At 40.4% G+C, this 21,024-nt stretch overlaps 1 protein-coding gene across 3 annotated transcripts in view; it reads left to right on the top strand.

The window, feature by feature from the left end:
- The window catches only part of LOC129854388 (synaptotagmin-7-like), a 127,366-nt gene that overhangs the window by 76,538 nt on the left and 29,804 nt on the right, over nt 1-21,024 (top strand). For all 3 annotated transcript variants that reach the window (XR_008759297.1, XM_055921363.1, XM_055921364.1), the window contains 2 exons: nt 1,885-2,238; nt 5,295-5,420. Coding sequence is in view for 2 of the 3 variants with exons in the window: in XM_055921363.1 (XP_055777338.1) it covers nt 1,885-2,238; nt 5,295-5,420 (480 nt within the window). In the remaining variant the exon portion in view is untranslated. The remainder of the gene's footprint in view (nt 1-1,884; nt 2,239-5,294; nt 5,421-21,024) is intronic.

Consider the following 21,024-nt stretch of genomic DNA (forward strand, 5'->3'; position numbering starts at 1 on the left):
ACTACTCCAAGTTTCAGAGCAAGTGACATTTGAAGCGCTATTAGCGCGCACCCCGCTAACTAGCTAGCCATTTCACATCGGTTACACCAGCCTAATCTCGGGAGTTGATAGGCTTGAAGTCATAAACAGTGTAATGCTTGAAGCATTGCAAAGAGCTGCTGGCAAAACGCACGAAGTGCTGTTTGAAGGAATGCTTACGAGCCTGCTGGTGTCTACCATCGCTCAGTCAGACTGCTCTATCAAATCATAGACTTAATTATAACATAATAACACACAGAAATACGAGCCTTAGGTCATTAATATGGTCGAATCCGGAAACTATCATCTCGAAAACAAAACGTTTATTCTTTCAGTGAAATACGGAACCGTTACGTATTTTATCTAATGGGTGGCATCCATAAGTCTAAATATTCCTGTTACATTGCACAACCTTCAATGTTCTGTCATAATTACGTAAAATTCTGGCAAATTAGTTTGCAACGAGCCAGGCGGCCCAAACTGTTGCATACCCTGACTCTGCGTGCGATGAACCCAAGAGAAGTGACACAATTTCACCTGGTTAATATTGCCTGCTAACATGGATTTCTTTTAGCTAAATATGCAGGTTTAAAAATATATACTTCTGTAGATTGATTTTGGGAAAGGCATTGATGTGTATGGTTAGGTACAGTCGTGCAACGATTGTGCTTTTTTTTCGCAAATGTGCTTTTGTTAAATCATCCCCCGTTTGGCGAAGTTGGCTGTCTTTGTTAGGAAGAAATAGTCTTCACACAGTTCGCAACGAGCCAGGCGGCCCAAACTGCTGCATATTCCCTGACTCTGTTGCAAGAGAAGTGACACAATTTTCCTAGTTAAAAGAAATTCATGTTAGCAGGTAATATTAACTAAATATGCAGGTTTAAAAATATATACTTGTGTATTTTATGAAAGGCATTGATGTTTATGGTTAGGTACACGTTGGAGCAACAACAGTCCTTTTTCGCAAATGCGCACCGCATCGATTATATGCAACGCAGGACACGCTAGATAAACTAGTAATATCATCAACCATGTGTAGTTAACTAGTGATTATGATTGATTGATTGATTGTTTTTTATAAGATAAGTTTAATGCTAGCTAGCAACTTACCTTGGCTTCTTACTGCATTCGCATAACAGGCAGGCTCCTCGTGGAGTGCAATGTAAGGCAGGTGTTTAGAGCGTTGGACTAGTTAACCGTAAGGTTGCAAGATTGAATCCCCGAGCTGACAAGGTAAAAATCTGTCGTTCTGCCCCTGAACAAGGCAGTTAACCCACCGTTCCTAGGCCGTCATTGAAAATAAGAATGTGTTCTTAACTGACTTGCCTAGTTAAATAAAAAATACCAAAAATACCGGTTTCCAATTGTTATGAAAACTTGAAATCGGCCCTAATTAATCGGCCATTCCGATTAATCGGTCGACCTCTACTAAGAGCAGTGGATGAAGGAAAATAGAGATAAAGGCTGTTAGCTCCTGTTTGTCCTTTTTGGTGTTGGGCTGAGCACTGTCAAAAACACAAGCCTACCCACAGACTGTCAGACACTCACATACAAGCATCTTCTACAACTGTATGACTACTGCTAAACTGATTTAACCTGACAATGCTCTATTTCCTGTTTTTCATCTCTCCATACCCTCCTTTCTCTATGTTGAACTCTCTGGGCCGTCCTCATTTTTGTTCCCTCTGGTACTTGTATTGTACTCACACTCTCTCTGTATCTCCTATTTTCCAATTATGTATCTCTTCTGTCTATCTCTCTGGTTACCACTATCCTTCTCATCTGTCCCTCTCCTTCCCTCTTCTCTCACGTGCAACCCCTGCAAAACCCTTGTTACCCTCTCTTCTTGCTACTCTGTCTGGTCAGTTTTGGGGACCCCTCCCTCTCAGCCGCCTCTACCCTGGAGCACATTCCATCCTCTGCAGCAGCCCGTCCTCGTCCCCTGGTGCGACAGCAGAGTCTCCAGCAGCCTCTCAGCCACCAGCCCCCTCCGGGCCCCAATGACCCCCCAGCCACCTCCCAGAGCCTGGGCCAGCTGCACACAGGGCCCGGGGGCGGGGGGCACCGGGGAGGCCCACGGGGGGTGCGGGGGAGTCCGGCGGGGACAGGTGCTTCCCGGTACAGAGGAGCAGGAGGAGGACGCTCCAGGTCCAACCCAGGCAGCTGGGACCACATGATGGGACAGATCCGCAACAGAGGACTGGATGTCAAGTCTTTCCTGTGAGTCTGCTGATCTGGGAATGTTCTAGATTCTGCTCTTGTTTCTATTCTGAACCTGTCTGCACTGTCCTCTGTCTATCTCTTTGGGCTTTCTCAACCTCACTGTGTTGTCCTTATTATATCAAATCTCCCCCCTTCTCCTCAGGTAATTGTCCAAAAGAGTTTCATATACTGTAAGATTCACTCCCAAAATGCCAAGCCTAAGCCATGTACTGTAGTTGTAATGACATATTTTAACTTCTTGTCTTTTGGCATTACTTTAACATGTTGTGTAATTGATGCATTGTTCTTGGTTACTCTGTCTGTATGCCCTTTAGTGTCTTTAGTGTCTGTCATTATCTTTGCATAGGTCACACTTGTCTACCTGAGGGTGGGGGACAAACTATTTGAGCTAATAAGTATGCTGCAGCTGCATACCGTACTCTGAAGTCTTTACTGTGTGTGTGTGTGTGTGTGTGTGTGTGTGTGTGTGTGTGTGTGTGTGTGTGTGTGTGTGTGTGTGTGTGTGTGTGTGTGTGTGTGTGTGTGTGTGTGTGTGTGTGTGTGTGTGTGTGTGTGTGTGTGTGTGTGTGTGTGTATCACATGTATAGCCTGTGTGCATCAACATAGGTGCAGGGGTTAAGCAGCAGCATGTAGAAACTCTACATTACATTGATCTCCTGTCTACAGCATCATTACGCACACGATGGACTGTCCCTATTAGATACAGAGAGAGATAAAGGTAGAGAGGAGTAGTGTGTGAAAGATGGAAAGAGAAGGGGTATAGGATGAAGGTTAAACCCAAGGAGACGAGGAGGAGTTGTTGAGGTGGAGAGAGAGTTCAATTCACTGTGTGGATATGGATGAAAAACAACCACTTCCTAATTCAATTTAGCTGCAACTTTTACAATATCCTATGATAAAGCTAAATGTGCCACTAAATGTACTTTTTACCATACACTTTAAGGTTCCCAGAATAATTAGTCATCAACCACTGTACAAAACAGTAAAACTTTTTTTATTATTACCCTGCAGTCAGCAGAACTTCAGTACTTCACAGACCCCTCACAGCATATTGGAGAGTAGATCTACTGAAGGTAGAGGAGCGATCTGGAGGCCAGAAACTCCTGACACATTTGATGGTGTCACCAATTTTCCAATGAATTTGGTATTGAAATGATTGGCTGGGGATGAACCATTTGTTTGGTAAACAAAACATTGATTCCTTCTCCTCCTGTGTGTGTGGACGATGATGGATGTCTGAGGCTGTGTAGGGCAGCCTGCGGACACCCCCGACCCCCCTGCCCTCCACTTGAGTCTCTCTGGCCCATTAACACAGGCCCCAGACCAGTGACCTCCTCACTGAATCATCACTCAATAAAAGCAGGGCAGATATGTGGAACATGGAGGGAGAGGTGGCCTTGCCCACAGTCCCTGTAAACATGAATCTTTCTGGACTGGGACCAGGCTCTGGGGGATGGGAGGATGGGAAGAGGTGGAAAGAGCTAGGCAATGGAAAGATCTAGGCAATGCGGACTGTTTTATTGTTATGATTTTTTTTCTATTGTGGATATGCAGAGATGCAGAGAATGAAGTTGGGTTACTTTTTTCTCCAACCTTGTAACCTTCCATTATAGAGTTTTGCTTTGGTGTGGATTTAGGTCTATAAATTCATAGCAGTTGTGTTCCTCTATTGTATTCACCTTTCCTTATTGTGTTTCTGTGCGCCAATGGAAAGTCTGCAAAACTATGAGCAAACCAACCTTTGTATTGAATACATGGAATTGGATTGTGATGATACCGATGAATGAATCCTGCACATAATGTGCTTTTTTTCCATCAGGAATGATATTTGATTTAATGTGAATGAAATGGTTTGGTGAACTACCACCTTGGATAGTACTTTATTTTGATCATCATGATTTAGTGACTGTAAAGAACGTGTATTGATCTACTTGGATTTTAAAACACAGACAACATTTCTGTTTTGTCTGCTTCGACTCAAGAGATAAGTATGGTTGTGTTAAACTTTTTGCAGGCGGTCGTGTTCTTTTGCTAAATGTCATTTTGAGAGAGAGGGAGAGAGAGAGAGAGAGAGAGAGAGAGAGAGAGAGACTATAGAATGGCAGAAATAGAAATGACATGAAAATAAACTATTTGGGTCAAAGATGGAGGGAAAAAGAAACTGCTATAAGAGGGAGGAAAAGCACAAGCAGGTTGAATGCTAATACATTTCTACATCGTGATGAATAGCTGTATGATGCACAGACTCCATGTGTCATTAAGGTAGCTGGACATGGAGCAAAACATCTTCAGCCTCCTCAGACTGCACTAAAAGATGTTAACTACTACTATTAACTAGACACTACGAGTTTGTCCCCCAAAGACATTATGTTGTGATATTCTTGTGCAGGAAGACCGAAGATGATTAGAGAACAGTGAGGGTCAGAGTGGGTTTTGTTGAACAGGGGTCAGGAATGTGTTATGTAAAGGCGCTGTGAGGGAAGGAAGAGAATGATGGAGAGAATTAGACAGGACAGGGTCCAGAGAAACAGTGACTCACCTCACAGCTTTACACAAATCGTGGAAGAGGATCCCTTAGGGGAAGCTGTGTGTGTGTGTGTGTGTGTGTGTGTGTGTGTGTGTGTGTGTGTGTGTGTGTGTGTGTGTGTGTGTGTGTGTGTGTGTGTGTGTGTGTGTGTGTGTGTGTGTGTGTGTGTGTGTGTGTGTGTGTGTGTGTGTGTGTGTGTGTGTGTGTGTGTGTGTGTGTGTGTGTGTGTGTGTGTGTGTGAATGTTTGCTAGTTAAGAGCACTGTGTGCCTGGCCCCTTTCAGACCTCAGCATACTTCAATATGACTAAAGCCTGTTACACGGTACGCTCCAAAGCTCACAGAAAGTCAACAATCTGTGTCTACAACAGCTTGGGTTCAATTAAATGTTTTAAGGAGGAGGTTTTGTATCAATCCAAGTGATAATATGTAAATGTTTCACCAATCAATATCACCTTGACCTTTCTCTCCTCTTTCCAGTTTCTTTTAACTACCTGTCTCTGTCTCTGTACTCGTTGTGTGGAGCAGCGAGGGGAAGATGGTTGTTCTGTCTCTAGCGATCGGGCTGGCTGAACAAGATGACTTCGCCAACCTCCCAGATCTACAGGAAGCACCAGCGTGCCAAGAAAACTCAACTCCACCGGACAAATCAAGGTACCAGCCAGCCTACGAACAAAAGAGTGAAAGGAAGAGAAAGAGAGAGAGTGTGAAAGAAAGAAAGAAAGAAAGAATGAAAGAAAGAGTGAGTTGAGCGATAAAGCCCTGGTGAAATGATATAAGAGAGATTGAAGGAAAATAGTTGGTGTAGACTTCTCAGCAGTGTGTCTGATGTTCGGAGGTTCAGAGCAGATCCTTGTGGTCCAGTTTTCAAGCTGCTGTGTGATCAGCATGATTCACAGTGAGAGGGCGCCTATAACGACCCAATGGGGACGCTGTAATTGGATGTCTGACAGAAGCATCTGATTGGTTGGTTTCAGTGTCTTGCTGCTGTGAGAGTCCTGAGTTAGTACATTAGTATCAGGATTAGATATAGTCACTCTGAGAAGGTAGCAGGAATTAATGAGCTTTATTACATTTTCAACAAGCTTCTGCTCACCATGTCTCTGATCCCAGCCAATCAACCATTCCCCAATTCCCTCTCATGATTGAAATAGGAATTAGCAGGTAATAACACTAGAATGTCCTTTCATCAAGTGTTAACTATGTGTCTACATCCTGTCCCACTTCATTGGTCCTAGCCTTACCGCAACATGTTTGTTGACTTTTGCCATTCTAAGTCTGCTTTGGCTTTGTTTCCTCAGTTTTCCCATATTTCCTTTTTCATGCTCCCTTGTTCTTTTCATGCTCCCTCTCATCCTGCCTCACCCTTGTTAGCCTGTTTGCCTCCCGCTCTTCCTCGCCAGCTCGAAGAGGGTTTGATCTGCGTGTCTCTGTTCCTCAGCAGGGAGCATGGTGGGGGCGGACTCATTATTCGGGAGTGTGGTCCCCCCGTGTGAAATGCCTGTCTAAAAATATGCTAACCCTTCTTCTGCCACCGACTCCATATGCATTCCCCAACAGCTGTCAGTACAAACACGCTAAATAGGAAATAGGAACCAGAGCAACTCTTGTGGTGAGCTAACAGCTAGATAGGCTGCCGTGTTATCACCTAAAACGTTCTCAGGAATTGAGTGCTAGGCTTGCCTCCTGTCCCTCATGGGTAGTGGACTGTACATAAATCCCTATTATTGGGTAAGGAGTCCTACTGTGTAAGGTGGTGTAGTAGTGAGTGCTTTTTCATGGTAGCGTTCAGTACATTTCTGTCCCAGATGAGCTCTTACATTCATCAGACGATAGTTTGTTTTCACTGAATTCCTCTGATGTAGACTATTTTGTACTGCATCTTATGATTGCAATACCATTTGTAATGCCTCCTGGAATTTCCACATTTCCTTTGTACTGAGTGTTAAAAGGAACAAAATATGAACGATGGTAGATGGAGTTCTGTGCAGAGGTCAGAATACATACGAATTTTGTTCTGAAGGAACGCTATTGTGCTGTATTGGCCTGTGGGTTTGTCCTGTCATGGTCATACTAATCGTGTTTCACGGTCATGCCACGGTTCTGACCTGTTTAGCCTTGAAATGCCTACATTGCAGTCACGGTGTGGAGGCACGCCTGCATGCTCATCTTCTCCCTCTTCTTCCTGGCCGGGTGCCTGTCCAACACCAGTCTTTAATCAAAGCGATCTGGTGCGAGGCACAGTCGCGTGTGCCAACTTGTCTAGTGTCCTTCCACAATGAATAACCACTTTCAATCATCATCTCTGTCCATACCTCAGTCTCTCTAGTTACCCCTGTGTGGGTCCCAGTGCCCCTGACTTGCCCACCCCTGGCCTTATGATGGATCCCAGCAGACTGAAGATGATGGAAATGGATGATCCCTCTGGATGGGTGGGTGGGTGTGTGTGTGTGTGTGTGTGTGTGTGTGTGTGTAACGATACTCTAAATCCTCCTCCTCCTCAGACGAGGAGAGGAGAGAGGGATCTGAAGACCAATATGCAGCGAGGTATGATGACATGATTTATTGATTTAAACAAGACACGACATAGACAGAAAACGAACTATACTTGAATAACTACAAAACAACAAACGACGTAGACGCACCTGAACATAAGAACTTACGTATAACGAAGAACGCATGAAAACAGGAACAGACTACATAAACCGAACAAACAAAACCGAAACAGTCCCATGTGGCGTAACATCACACAGACACAGGAGACAATCACCCACAAAACAAACAGTGTGAAAACACCTACCTTAATATGGCTCTCAATCAGAGGAAATGAAAACCACCTGCCTCTAATTGAGAGCCATATCAGGTCACCCTTAAACCAACATAGAAACAGAAAACATAGACTGCCCACCCAAACTCACGTCCTGACCAGCTAACACATACACAAACTAACAGAAAACAGGTCAGGAACGTGACAGTGTGTGTGTGTGAGCACACATATGCTGTGAGACAAAGAGAGAAACCTTTGCTCTCAGGTTGCTAGAGAAATGTACACTCACTGCCAAAATGACAGAAGTATTCACTCAGAGAAATGGAACCATTCAGATGCCTAGAAACATACAGTTCAATGAGATTAATAAATACACATACAGATGAAAGGGTGGAAACTGACATTGACAGACAAAGCATATACCCTCCGTCCATACACACACCTTACTGTATATGAGAATAGGATGTCCTTGCATAGACAGAGAAAGGGTCATTGGTAGAGAGGGAAGGTCAACCATTCTCTCAAATGGAGAATATGTTCTGCTGCATCCGTGAGACCTGTCTTGTTTATCCCTGTAGTACTGAGTACAACGGAATATTATCTATTTTGGGCAGAGAGGAAATCTTTATTCAGATGGATGGAGAACGATATGCCTTGGCTCATTCTCAGGAGACAGGAGTGTGAACTCAGATGCTTAGAAGCAGGTAATCAAAGCTTCGTGAGAAGCATAAACTAGAGGCAGCGTAATCTCTGTTTCTTTTGCTCTGGCAGCTCAATTAGAAACTAATCATAGTGTTACAGCACAACTCTAAAGCCAGTGATAACCAAGCTCTATCCACAAGGAGATGAGGGAGGAAAACAATGAAATTATCCTGGAAGTCATTTGTATTTATTAGTAGTCTGGAAAAATTTGTGCTGCGAGATTAGTGATACTCCACAAAGTAGTTTAACCCCAATGTTGTCTGACTCTAAAGCATGCTACTGCAGCTGCTTCTATTGAGCATTGTACTGTTCTCTGACGATACCATTCTTACAGATATGATATCTGATCCAGAAAGTGTTTGTATTGTAAAAACTCGGTCCAAAGAGTGAATACAGTATTCTGTTAGCTATACCTTAAAGCTGGTTATTGAAGTTGTGGTCATCGAGTCATGCACTGGTGGCTGAGGTCCATTGTGTCAGACGCCTTAAGCCTCACAGCTGACTGGAGTCACTGGACTAACCCTCCCACCAACATGCAGTAGCTACGGAGTTTTATCATGGCAGCTCAGTATCATTACCATCTTCAAAATAAAATCTGCTGTAGCATGACAGTGCTAGCCCCCAGACACGCAGACACACAGAGAACACGTAAATAAGGGGCTCAGCGCTCCATGCTCTTTGAGCCTGGACCACCAACTCCTTGGAGCCAGAGTTTCTTCATCTGGCCTGTAATCAAACTGAGTCAAGCCTTATAATTACTCTTCTGGCTTGGCAACGGTCTCCATGGCCGCCTCTGGAGCTAGCTCAGGGTAACTTGATTGGCTGGGAACAGCAATATAGGTCAGCACAAAAGAGCCATTTTGATAAAATGTCAGCTCTGTCTCAGGAAGTCATTCACCATGCCTTGCTGAGGCGTTTGAGTCGGAACACAAAGTTGATTAAAGGAAAGCACAGTTATATAATCTGATGAAAAACAGTGAGAAATCCGCTTCGGAAGTCCTGTGTGGAAAAAAGCGTAGCATAAATTCACCTTAATCAATATCTAAGTGAGATATGAGGAGGAAATGACATCACTACCATCTCTTTACTTTATTAGTGTTTGTGCAATAAGAGGGAGTTTAAAGATCAGTTGAAGCATCAACCAGAATTCACGGGGTACCAACCAATCAGGAAAACTCAGAAGTATTCAAACAGCAGTTAGCTGGACAACATATAGTAGATGGCTCCATTAGTTGTATTAAGCTGGAGCGGAGGGAGGTGGCCTGCTGATTTGCGTTGAGTGGGCTGACACCAGAGCTCCGGCCTCATCCTTCACAGCTTGGGGACCTGTGCTTGTGTTGCACTGCTCTCCTGGGGTGTTGTATGGTCAGCATGCCCATATACTGTATGTTTATGGATACAACTCATCTCTCATGTTTTCACCACTCCACCCCCTCTCCCATCATTAGAACCTACCCCTCACTCCCACTCCACCTCACCTCCATCTCCTCCCTCCATCACGCTGCCCTCTACAACACCAACCCCGCCTCCTCTCAATTCATCTCTCCATCTCTCATTCTTTCTCACTGTCTCTCTCTGCCTCTCATGCAGTCTCTCTTCCTCCCTTGATCTGATTGATCTATTAACCCTTTACTTACCTTCCCTCCCTTTGTCAGGCCTTTCTTTCCCTCCCCCTACCTCTCTATCTCTTTATTCATCTAATCGTGCTTCCCCTGGGGGTGTTGACTGGCGCTCTGATGGGATGATGTCAGAGCTCCGGTCCTCTGTCAGGGTGGATGACTGTCTGCCCAGGCAGCCTGGCTGGGTTACATCTGCATCACTGCTGAATATCACAACAGGGGAATGAGATTCCCCTGTGGGCAGCAAACACACACACACACACACACACACACACACACACACACACACACACACACACACACACACACACACACACACACACACACACACACACACACACACTCTCACACACAGATATGGAGATGGCGAAAAAGGAGCAGGGACACATACACAGAAAAATAGACACTCCAGAGATTCACATACACTGTATGTAATCAAAATGCAAAACGTGTCTTGGGCTCAGCCTGTTTGGGGACCTGTATTTGATACTTAAGCAAGTCAATTGTTTTTGCAGTGAAGCACCACTGTTTCTCTCCAATAATAGTATGAAGATGCTTATATCATGCATATCTCATGGAGGCTTGCTATGAATGATATTATCAAGAGAACACAGAAAGATGTTCTGCTCTACCAAACTCATCATTTCCACCTCCATATAACTCCATTAACTCTATCTAACTCCATATAATTCCATTAACTCTATCTAACTCCATCTAACTCCATTAACTCCATTAACTCTATCTAACTCCATCTAACTCCATTAACTCTATCTAACTCCATCTAACTCCATTAACTCTATCTAACTCCATCTAACTCCATTAACTATCTAACTCCATATAACTCCATTAACTCTATTTAACTCCATCTAACTCCATTAACTATCTAACTCCATCTAACTCCATTAACAATCTAACTCCATCTAACTAAATCTATATCAAGACACAAGGCGAGACCCAAATGCAGACACATGGGGCGGATGGTTGGAGTCTTACAATGTTTATTAATCCAAAGGGGTAGGCAAGAGAATGGTCGTGGACAGGCAAAAAGGTCAAAACCAGATCAGAGTCCAGGAGGTACAGACAGGCAGGCTTGAGGTCAGGGCAGGCAGAATGGTCAGGCAGGCAGGTACAAGGTCCAGAAACAAGCAAGGGTCAAAACCGGGAGGGCTAGAAAAAGGAGAATGCAAAAAGCAGGAGAACGGGAAAACCGCTGGTTGACTTGGAAACATACAAGACGAACTGGCACAGAGAGACAGGAAACACGGGGATAAATACACTGGGGAAAACAAGCGACATCTGGAGGGGGTGAAGACAATAACGAGGACAGGTAAAACAGATCAGGGTGTGACAATGTAACTCCATCTAACTCCATTAACTCCATTAACTCTGTCTAACTCCATTAACTCTATCTAACTCCATTAACTCTAACTCCATTAACTCCATCTAACTCCATTAACTCCATCTAACTTCATTAACTCTATCTAACTCCATCTAACTCCATTAACTCTATCTAACTCCATTAACTCCATTAACTCTATCTAACTCCATTAACTCTGTCTAACTCCATTAACTCTGTCTAACTCCATTAACTATATCTAACTCCATCTAACTCCATTAACTCTGTCTAACTCCATTAACTCTGTCTAACTCCATTAACTATATCTAACTCCATCTAACTCCATTAACTCTGTCTAACTCCATTAACTCTGTCTGACTCCATTAACTCTATCTAACTCCATCTAACTCCATCTAACTCTATCTAACTCCGTGAACTCTGTCTAACTCCATGAACTCTGTCTAACTCCATTAACTCCCATCAACTCTATCTAACTAACTGACTCCATTAACTCTATCTAACTACATTAACTCTATCTAACTACATTAACTCCATTAACTCAATCTAACTCTATCTAACTCCATTAACTCTATCTAACAACATTAACTCTATCTAACGCCATTAACTCTATCTAATTTCATTAACTCTATCTAACTCCATCTAACTCCATCTAACTCCATTAACTCCATTAATGCCATCTAACTCCATTAACTCTATCTAACTCCATTAACTCTATCTAACTCCATTAACTCTATCTAACTCCATTAACTCTAACTCCATTAACTCCATCTAACTCCATTAACTATATCTAACTCCATCTAACTCCATCAACTCTATCTCTCCATTAACTCTATCTAACTCTGTCTAACTCCATCAACTCTATCTAACTCCATTAACTCTATCTAACTCCATTAACTCTAACTCCATTAACTCGATCTAACTCCATTAACTCCATCTAACTTCATTAACTCTATCTAACTCCATCTAACACCATTAACTCTATCTAACTCCATTAACTCCATTAACTCTATCTAACTCCATTAACTCTGTCTAACTCCATTAACTCTGTCTAACTCCATTAACTCTGTCTAACTTCATTAACTATATCTAACTCCATCTAACTCCATTAACTCTGTCTAACTCCATTAACTCTGTCTAACACCATTAACTATATCTAACTCCATCTAACTCCATTAACTCTGTCTCTCCATTAACTCTGTCTGACTCCATTAACTCTATCTAACTCCATCTAACTCCATCTAACTCTATCTAACTCCGTGAACTCTGTCTAACTCCATGAACTCTGTCTAACTCCATTAACTCCATCAACTCTATCTAACTAACTGACTCCATTAACTCTATCTAACTACATTAACTCTATCTAACTACATTAACTCCATTAACTCCATCTAACTCTATCTAACTCCATTAACTCTATCTAACACCATTAACTCTATCTAACGCCATTAACTCTATCTAATTTCATTAACTCTATCTAACTCCATCTAACTCCATTAACTCCATTAACGTCATCTAACGCTATCTAACTCCATCTAACTCCATGTAACTCCATTAACTCCATTAACGCCATCTAACTCCATTAACTCTATCTAACTCCATTAACTCTATCTAACTCCATTAACTCTATCTAACTCCATTAACTCTAACTCCATTAACTCTGTCTAACTCCATTAACTATATCTAACTCCATCTAACTCCATCAACTCTATCTCTCCATTAACTCTATCTAACTCTGTCTAACTCCATCAACTCTATCTAACTCCATCAACTCCATCAACTCCATCAACTCCATCAACTCCATCTAACTCCATCTAACTCTATCTAACTCCGTGAACTCTGTCTAACTCCATTAACTCTGTCTAACTCCATTAACTCAATCAACTCTATCTAACTAACTGACTCCATTAACTCTATCTAACTACATTAACTCTATCTAACTACATTAACTCTATCTAACTACATTAACTCTATCTAACTCCATCTAACTCCATTAACTCTATCTAACACCATTAACTCTATCTAACGCCATTAACTCTATCTAACTCCATTAACTCCATCTAACGCCATCTAACTCCATTAACTCTATCTAACTCCATTAACTCTATTTAACTCCATTACCTCTATCTAACTCTATCTAACTCCATTAACTCTGTCTAACTCCATTAACTTCATTAACTCTATCTAACTCCATTAACTCTATCTAACTCCATCAACTCTATCTAACTCCATCTAACTCCATTAACTCTATCTAACTCCATTAACTCTATCTAACTCCATCTAACTCCATTAACTCTATCTAACTCCATCAACTCTATCTAACTCCATCTAACTCCATTAACTCCATTAACTCTATCTAATTTCATTAACTCTATCTAACTCCATTAACTTCTCTGGGATATGTGGGACGCTAACGTCCCACTTGGCCAAAAGCCAGTAACAATGCAGAGCGCCAAATTCAAATAAATTACAATAAAAATCCAACTTTGATGAAATCACACATGAAAGACACCAAATTAAAGCAACACTTGTTGTGAATCAGCCAACATGTCTGATTTCAAAAAGGATTTACGGCGAAAGCACACCAAACGATTATGTTAGGTCAGTACATAGCCACAGAAAAACACAGCCATTTTTCCAGCCAAAGAGAGGAGTAACAAAAAGCAGAAATAGAGATAAAATTAATCACTAACCTTTGATGATCTTCATCAGATGACACTCATAGGACTTCATGTTACACAATACATGTATGTTTGTTCGGTAAAGTTCATATTTATATCCAAAAATCTGAGTTTAGGCGGGACGCTACTGTCTCACTTGGCCAAAAGCCAGAGAAAATGCAGAGCCCCATATTCAAATAAATTACTATAAAAATAAAACTTTCATTAAATCACACATGAAAGATACCAAATTAAAGCTACACTGGTTGTGAATCCAGCCAACATGTCAGAATTCAAATAGGCTTTTCGGCGAAAGCAAACAATGCTATTATCTGAGTTAGCACCATTGTAAACAAAGAGAGATAAGCATATTTCAATCCTGCAGGCGCGACACAAAACGCAGAAATAAAAATATAATTCATGCCTTACCTTTGACGAGCTTCTGTTGTTGGCACTCCAATATGTCCCATAAACATCACAAATGGTCCTTTTGTTCGATTAATTCCGTCGATATATATCCAAAATGTCCACTTATTTGGAGCGTTTGATCCAGAAAAACACCGGTTCCAACTCGTGAAACATGACTACAAAATATTTCAAAAGTTACCTGTAAACTTTGCCAAAACATTTCAAAATACTTTTGTCATTTAACTTTAGGTATTTTTTAACGTAAATAATCGATCAAATTGAAGACGGGATGGTCTGTGTTCAATACAGGATTAAAACAATCTGTAGCATGCTTTCTGGTTACGCGCCTCTATCTAACAGTACACAACAAGTGACCCTGATTCAAAATGGCCGTACTTCTAAATTACACAAAGGAAAAACCCTCAACTAATTTCTAAAGACTGTTGACATCCAGTGGAAGCGGTAGGAACTGCAAGAAGGTCAATTAGAAATCTGTATTCCCAATGAAAATCCATTGAAAAGAGAGTGACCTCAAAAACAAAAAAAATCTGAATGGTTTGTCCCCGGGGTTTCGCCTGCTAAATAAGTTCTGTTATACTCACAGACATTATTCAAACAGTTTTAGAAACTTGTGTGTTTTCTATCCAAATCTACTAAGAATATGCATATCTTATCTTCTGGGGATGAGTAGCTGGCAGTTGAATTTGGGTATGCTTTTCATCCAAACGTGAAAATGCTGCCCCCTATCCTAGAGAAGTTAACTCCATCTAACTCCATCTAACTCCATCTAACTCCATTAACTCCATCTAACTCCATCCAACTCCATCTAACTCCATTAACTCCATTAACTCCATCTAACTCCATTAACTCCATTAACTCCATCTAACTCCATTAACTCCATCTAACTCCATCTAACTCTATCTAACTCCATTAACTCTATCTAACACCATTAACTCTATCTAACGCCATTAACTCTATCTAATTTCATTAACTCTATCTAACTCCATCTAACTCCATTAACTCCATTAACGTCATCTAACGCTATCTAACTCCATCTAACTCCATGTAACTCCATTAACTCCATTAACGCCATCTAACTCCATTAACTCTATCTAACTCCATTAACTCTATCTAACTCCATTAACTCTATCTAACTCCAATAACTCTAACTCCATTAACTCCATCTAACTCCATTAACTCTGTCTAACTCCATTAACTCTGTCTAACTCCATTAACTCTGTCTAACTCCATTAACTCTGTCTAACTCCATTAACTATATCTAACTCCATCTAACTCCATTAACTCTATCTAACTCTATCAACTCTATCTAACTCCATCAACTCTATCTAACTCCATCAACTCTATCTAACTCCATCTAACTCCATTAACTCCATTAACTCTATCTAATTTCATTAACTCTATCTAACTCCATTAACTTCTCTGGGATATGTGGGACGCTAACGTCCCACTTGGCCAAAAGCCAGTAACAATGCAGAGCGCCAAATTCAAATAAATTACAATAAAAATCCAACTTTGATGAAATCACACATGAAAGACACCAAATTAAAGCAACACTTGTTGTGAATCAGCCAACATGTCTGATTTCAAAAAGGATTTACGGCGAAAGCACACCAAACGATTATGTTAGGTCAGTACATAGCCACAGAAAAACACAGCCATTTTTCCAGCCAAAGAGAGGAGTAACAAAAAGCAGAAATAGAGATAAAATTAATCACTAACCTTTGATGATCTTCATCAGATGACACTCATAGGACTTCATGTTACACAATACATGTATGTTTGTTCGGTAAAGTTCATATTTATATCCAAAAATCTGAGTTTAGGCGGGACGCTACTGTCTCACTTGGCCAAAAGCCAGAGAAAATGCAGAGCCCCATATTCAAATAAATTACTATAAAAATAAAACTTTCATTAAATCACACATGAAAGATACCAAATTAAAGCTACACTGGTTGTGAATCCAGCCAACATGTCAGAATTCAAATAGGCTTTTCGGCGAAAGCAAACAATGCTATTATCTGAGTTAGCACCATTGTAAACAAAGAGAGATAAGCATATTTCAATCCTGCAGGCGCGACACAAAACGCAGAAATAAAAATATAATTCATGCCTTACCTTTGACGAGCTTCTGTTGTTGGCACTCCAATATGTCCCATAAACATCACAAATGGTCCTTTTGTTCGATTAATTCCGTCGATATATATCCAAAATGTCCACTTATTTGGAGCGTTTGATCCAGAAAAACACCGGTTCCAACTCGTGAAACATGACTACAAAATATTTCAAAAGTTACCTGTAAACTTTGCCAAAACATTTCAAAATACTTTTGTCATTTAACTTTAGGTATTTTTTAACGTAAATAATCGATCAAATTGAAGACGGGATGGTCTGTGTTCAATACAGGATTAAAACAATCTGTAGCATGCTTTCTGGTTACGCGCCTCTATCTAACAGTACACAACAAGTGACCCTGATTCAAAATGGCCGTACTTCTAAATTACACAAAGGAAAAACCCTCAACTAATTTCTAAAGACTGTTGACATCCAGTGGAAGCGGTAGGAACTGCAAGAAGGTCAATTAGAAATCTGTATTCCCAATGAAAATCCATTGAAAAGAGAGTGACCTCAAAAACAAAAAAAATCTGAATGGTTTGTCCCCGGGGTTTCGCCTGCTAAATAAGTTCTGTTATACTCACAGACATTATTCAAACAGTTTTAGAAACTTGTGTGTTTTCTATCCAAATCTACTAAGAATATGCATATCTTATCTTCTGGGGATGAGTAGCTGGCAGTTGAATTTGGGTATGCTTTTCATCCAAACGTGAAAATGCTGCCCCCTATCCTAGAGAAGTTAACTCCATCTAACTCCATCTAACTCCATTAACTCCATCTAACTCCATCTAACTCTATCTAACTCCATTAACTCCATCTAACTCCATCTAACTCCATTAACTCCATCTAACTCCATTAACTCCATCTAACTCCATTAACTCCATCTAACTCCATCTAACTCCATCTAACTCCATTAACTCCATCTAACTCTATCTAAATCCATCCAACTCTATCTAACTCCATTAACTATCTAACTCATCTAACTCCATTAACTCATCTATCTCCATCTATCTCCATTAACTCCATCTAACTCCATCGAACTCCATCGAACTCCATCTAACTCTATCTAACTCCATCGAACTCCATCTAACTCTATCTAACTCCATTAACCATCTAACTCTATCTAAATCCATTAACCATCTAACTCTATCTAACTCCATTAACTATCTAACTCTATCTAACTCCATCTAACTCCATTAACTATCTAACTCTATCTAACTCTATCTAACTCCATTAACTCCATTAACTCCATTAACTCCATTTAACTCCATTAACCTCTAACGAGCCTCTACCCCGGATCCGGGAGCACCGCCCCCCCCCCCCCACACACACTGATTAGCATCGCTAGCATAGCGTCACAATTAAATAGTAGCATCTAAATATCATTAAATCACAAGTCCAAGACACCTAATGAAAGATACAGATCTTGTGAATAAATCCACCATTTCAGATTTTTAAAATGTTTTACAGGGAAGACACAATATGTAAATCTATTAGCTAAACACGTTAGCAAAAATCACCATTTTTCTTTGTCCACCATTTTCTCTCAACACCAGTAGCTATCACCAATTCGGCTAAACTAAGATATTGATAGCCACTAACCAAGAAAAAACCTCATCAGATGACAGTCTGATAACATATTTATGGTATAGGATAGGTTTTGTTAGAAAAATGTGCATATTTCAGGTATTAATCATAGTTTGCCATTGCAGCCAGCATCACAAATCTCACCAAAGCTCCTATAATTACTACAGAGAGCAACTTGTATTACCAATTTACTCATCATAAAACATTTCTTAAAAATACACAGCACATAGCAATGGACAGACACAGATCTTGTGAATTCAGACAACATTTCAGATTTTCTAAGTGTTTTACGGCGAAAACACAATAAATCGTTATATTAGCATACCACATACGCAAACGTTACCCGAGCACTGATTCTAGCCAAAGAGAGCGATATCATATCATCGCCAAAATATATTAATTTTTTCACTAACCTTCTCAGAATTCTTCAGATGACACTCCTGTAACATCATATTACAACATACATATACAGTTTGTTCGAAAATGCGCATATTTAGCCATAAAAAAACGTGGTTATACAATGAAAATAGTAGCAAAACAAGCCTGGAAATGTCGGTCGCCATCTTTGAGTGATCTAGTTTAATCAATAGCTAATCATATACTTGACAAAAAAATACAGGGTTGACAGGAATCGAAAGACAAATTAGTTCTTAATGCAATCGCTGATTTACATTTTTTTAAATTATCCTTACTTTTCAATACAGGTTGCGCCAAGCGAAGCTATACAAAACAAAATGGCGGCGTAAGCTTTAACATTTTTCGACAGAAACACGATTTATCATCATAAATTGTTCTTACTGTGAGCTGTTCTTCCATCAGAATCTTGGGCAAAGAATCCTTTCTTGGGTCTAATCTTCTTTTGGACGAAAGATGTCCACTTGTCCGTCGAAATGCCCACTAACGTACGACCGGGACACCGAAATGTGCCCAGCGCGTCAAAGTGCACAACAAAGCAATGCCTCAAAATCGCACTAAAAGGATATAAATTGCTATACAACGGTTCAAATTAACTACCTTATGGATGCTGTTAACACCTATAACGGGTAAAAACATGACCGGAGAAATATTACTGGCTACACTAATGCTTGGAAAAAGAGCAGGGCGGTGTCCACCGCGCGTCCGGCGCAGCTGGAAAAGAGTTCCTACCTACACGTTTTTTTGTTTTATAGTGGCTGTGATTGCGCAAAAGACGTAAGCAGTGTCCGTATCCTCATAGCATTCACAGTGGCCTTTAAACTGACTCCAGATCAGGGGCCAAAATGTGTGAAATCTGACTCCATGTCAGGGAAATTGCTGTAGAATGAGTTCTGTTCCACTTAGAGACAAAATTCCAACGGCTATAGAAACTAGAGAGTGTTTTCTATCCAATAATAGCAATAATATGCATATTGTACGATCAAGAATTGAGTAGGAAGCCGTTTCATCTGTAGAGACAATTATGCTAATTTGAAACAGCACCCCCTATAGTCGCAAGAAGTTAATGGAGTTAATGGAGTTGATGGAGTTGATGGAGTTAATTGGAATTAGATGGAGTTAAATGGAGTTAAATGGAGTTAAATGGAGTTGATGGAGTTGATGGAGTTAAATAGAGTTAAATAGAGTTAAATGGAGTTAAATGGAGTTAAACGGAGTAAAATGGAGTAAAATGGAGTAAAATGGAGTAAAATGGAGTAAAATGGAGTTAGATGGAGTTAGATGGAGTTAATTGGAGTTAGATGGAGTTAATTGGAGTTAGATGGAGTTAGATGGAGTTAATGGAATTAGATGGAGTTAATGGAGTTAAATGGAGTTAGATGAGTTAATTGGAGTTAGATGTAGTTAGATGGAGTTAGATGGAGTTAGATGGAGTTAATGGAGTTAATTGGAGTTAGATGAGTTAATTGGAGTTAGATGAGTTAATTGGAGTTAGATGAGTTAATTGGAGTTAGATGAGTTAATTGGAGTTAGATGAGTTAATTGGAGTTAGATGAGTTAATTGGAGTTAGATGAGTTAATTGGAGTTAGATGGAGTTAGATGGAGTTAGATGAGTTAGATGAAGTTAGATGAAGTTAGATGGAATTAATGGAGTTAGATGGAGCTAACTCTATCTAACTCCATCTAACTCTATCTAACTCATCTAACTCCATCTAACTCCATCTAACTCATCTAACTCCATTTAACTCCATCTAACTCCATCTAACTCCATTAACTCTATCTAACTCCATTAACTCTATCTAACTCCATTGACTCTATCTAACTCCATTGACTCTATCTAACTCCATTAACTCTATTCAATTCAATTCAAAGGGCTTTATTGGCATGGGAAACGTGTTAACATTGCCAAAGCAAGTGAGGTTGATAATATACAAAAGTGAAATAAACAATAAAAATTAACAGTAAACATTACACATACAGAAGTTTCAAAACAATAAAGACATTACAAATGTCATATTATGTATATATACAGTGTTGTAACAATGTACAAATGGTTAAAGTACCGAAGGGAAAATAAATAAGCATAAATATGGGTTGTGTTTACAATGGTGTTTGTTCTTCACTGGTTGCCCTTTTCTTGTGGCAACAGGTCACAAATCTTGCTGCTGTGATGGCACACTGTGGAATTTCACCCAGTAGATATGGGAGCTTATCAAAATTGGGTTTGTTTTTGAATTCTTTGTGGATCTGTGTAATCTGAGGGAAATATGTGTCTCTAATATGGTCATACATTGGGCAGGAGGTTAGGAAGTGCAGCTCAGTTTCCACCTCATTTTGTGGGCAGTGTGCACATAGCCTGTCTTCTCTTGAGAGCCATGTCTGCCTACAGCGGCCTTTCTTAATAGCAAGGCTATGCTCACTGAGTCTGTACATAGTCAAAGCTTTCCTTAAGTTTGGGTCAGTCACAGTGGTCAGGTATTCTGCCACTGTGTACTCTCTGTACACTCTGTGTACTCTATCTAACTCCATTAACTCTATCTAACTCCATTGTATTAAAGTAGAGAACACAATGAAATATTTCGGAAAATGTCAGTTTTCCACAAGGCTACGCAG

This window comes from Salvelinus fontinalis, chromosome 4 (genome assembly GCF_029448725.1).
Source record: "Salvelinus fontinalis isolate EN_2023a chromosome 4, ASM2944872v1, whole genome shotgun sequence".
NCBI lineage: Eukaryota > Metazoa > Chordata > Actinopteri > Salmoniformes > Salmonidae > Salvelinus > Salvelinus fontinalis.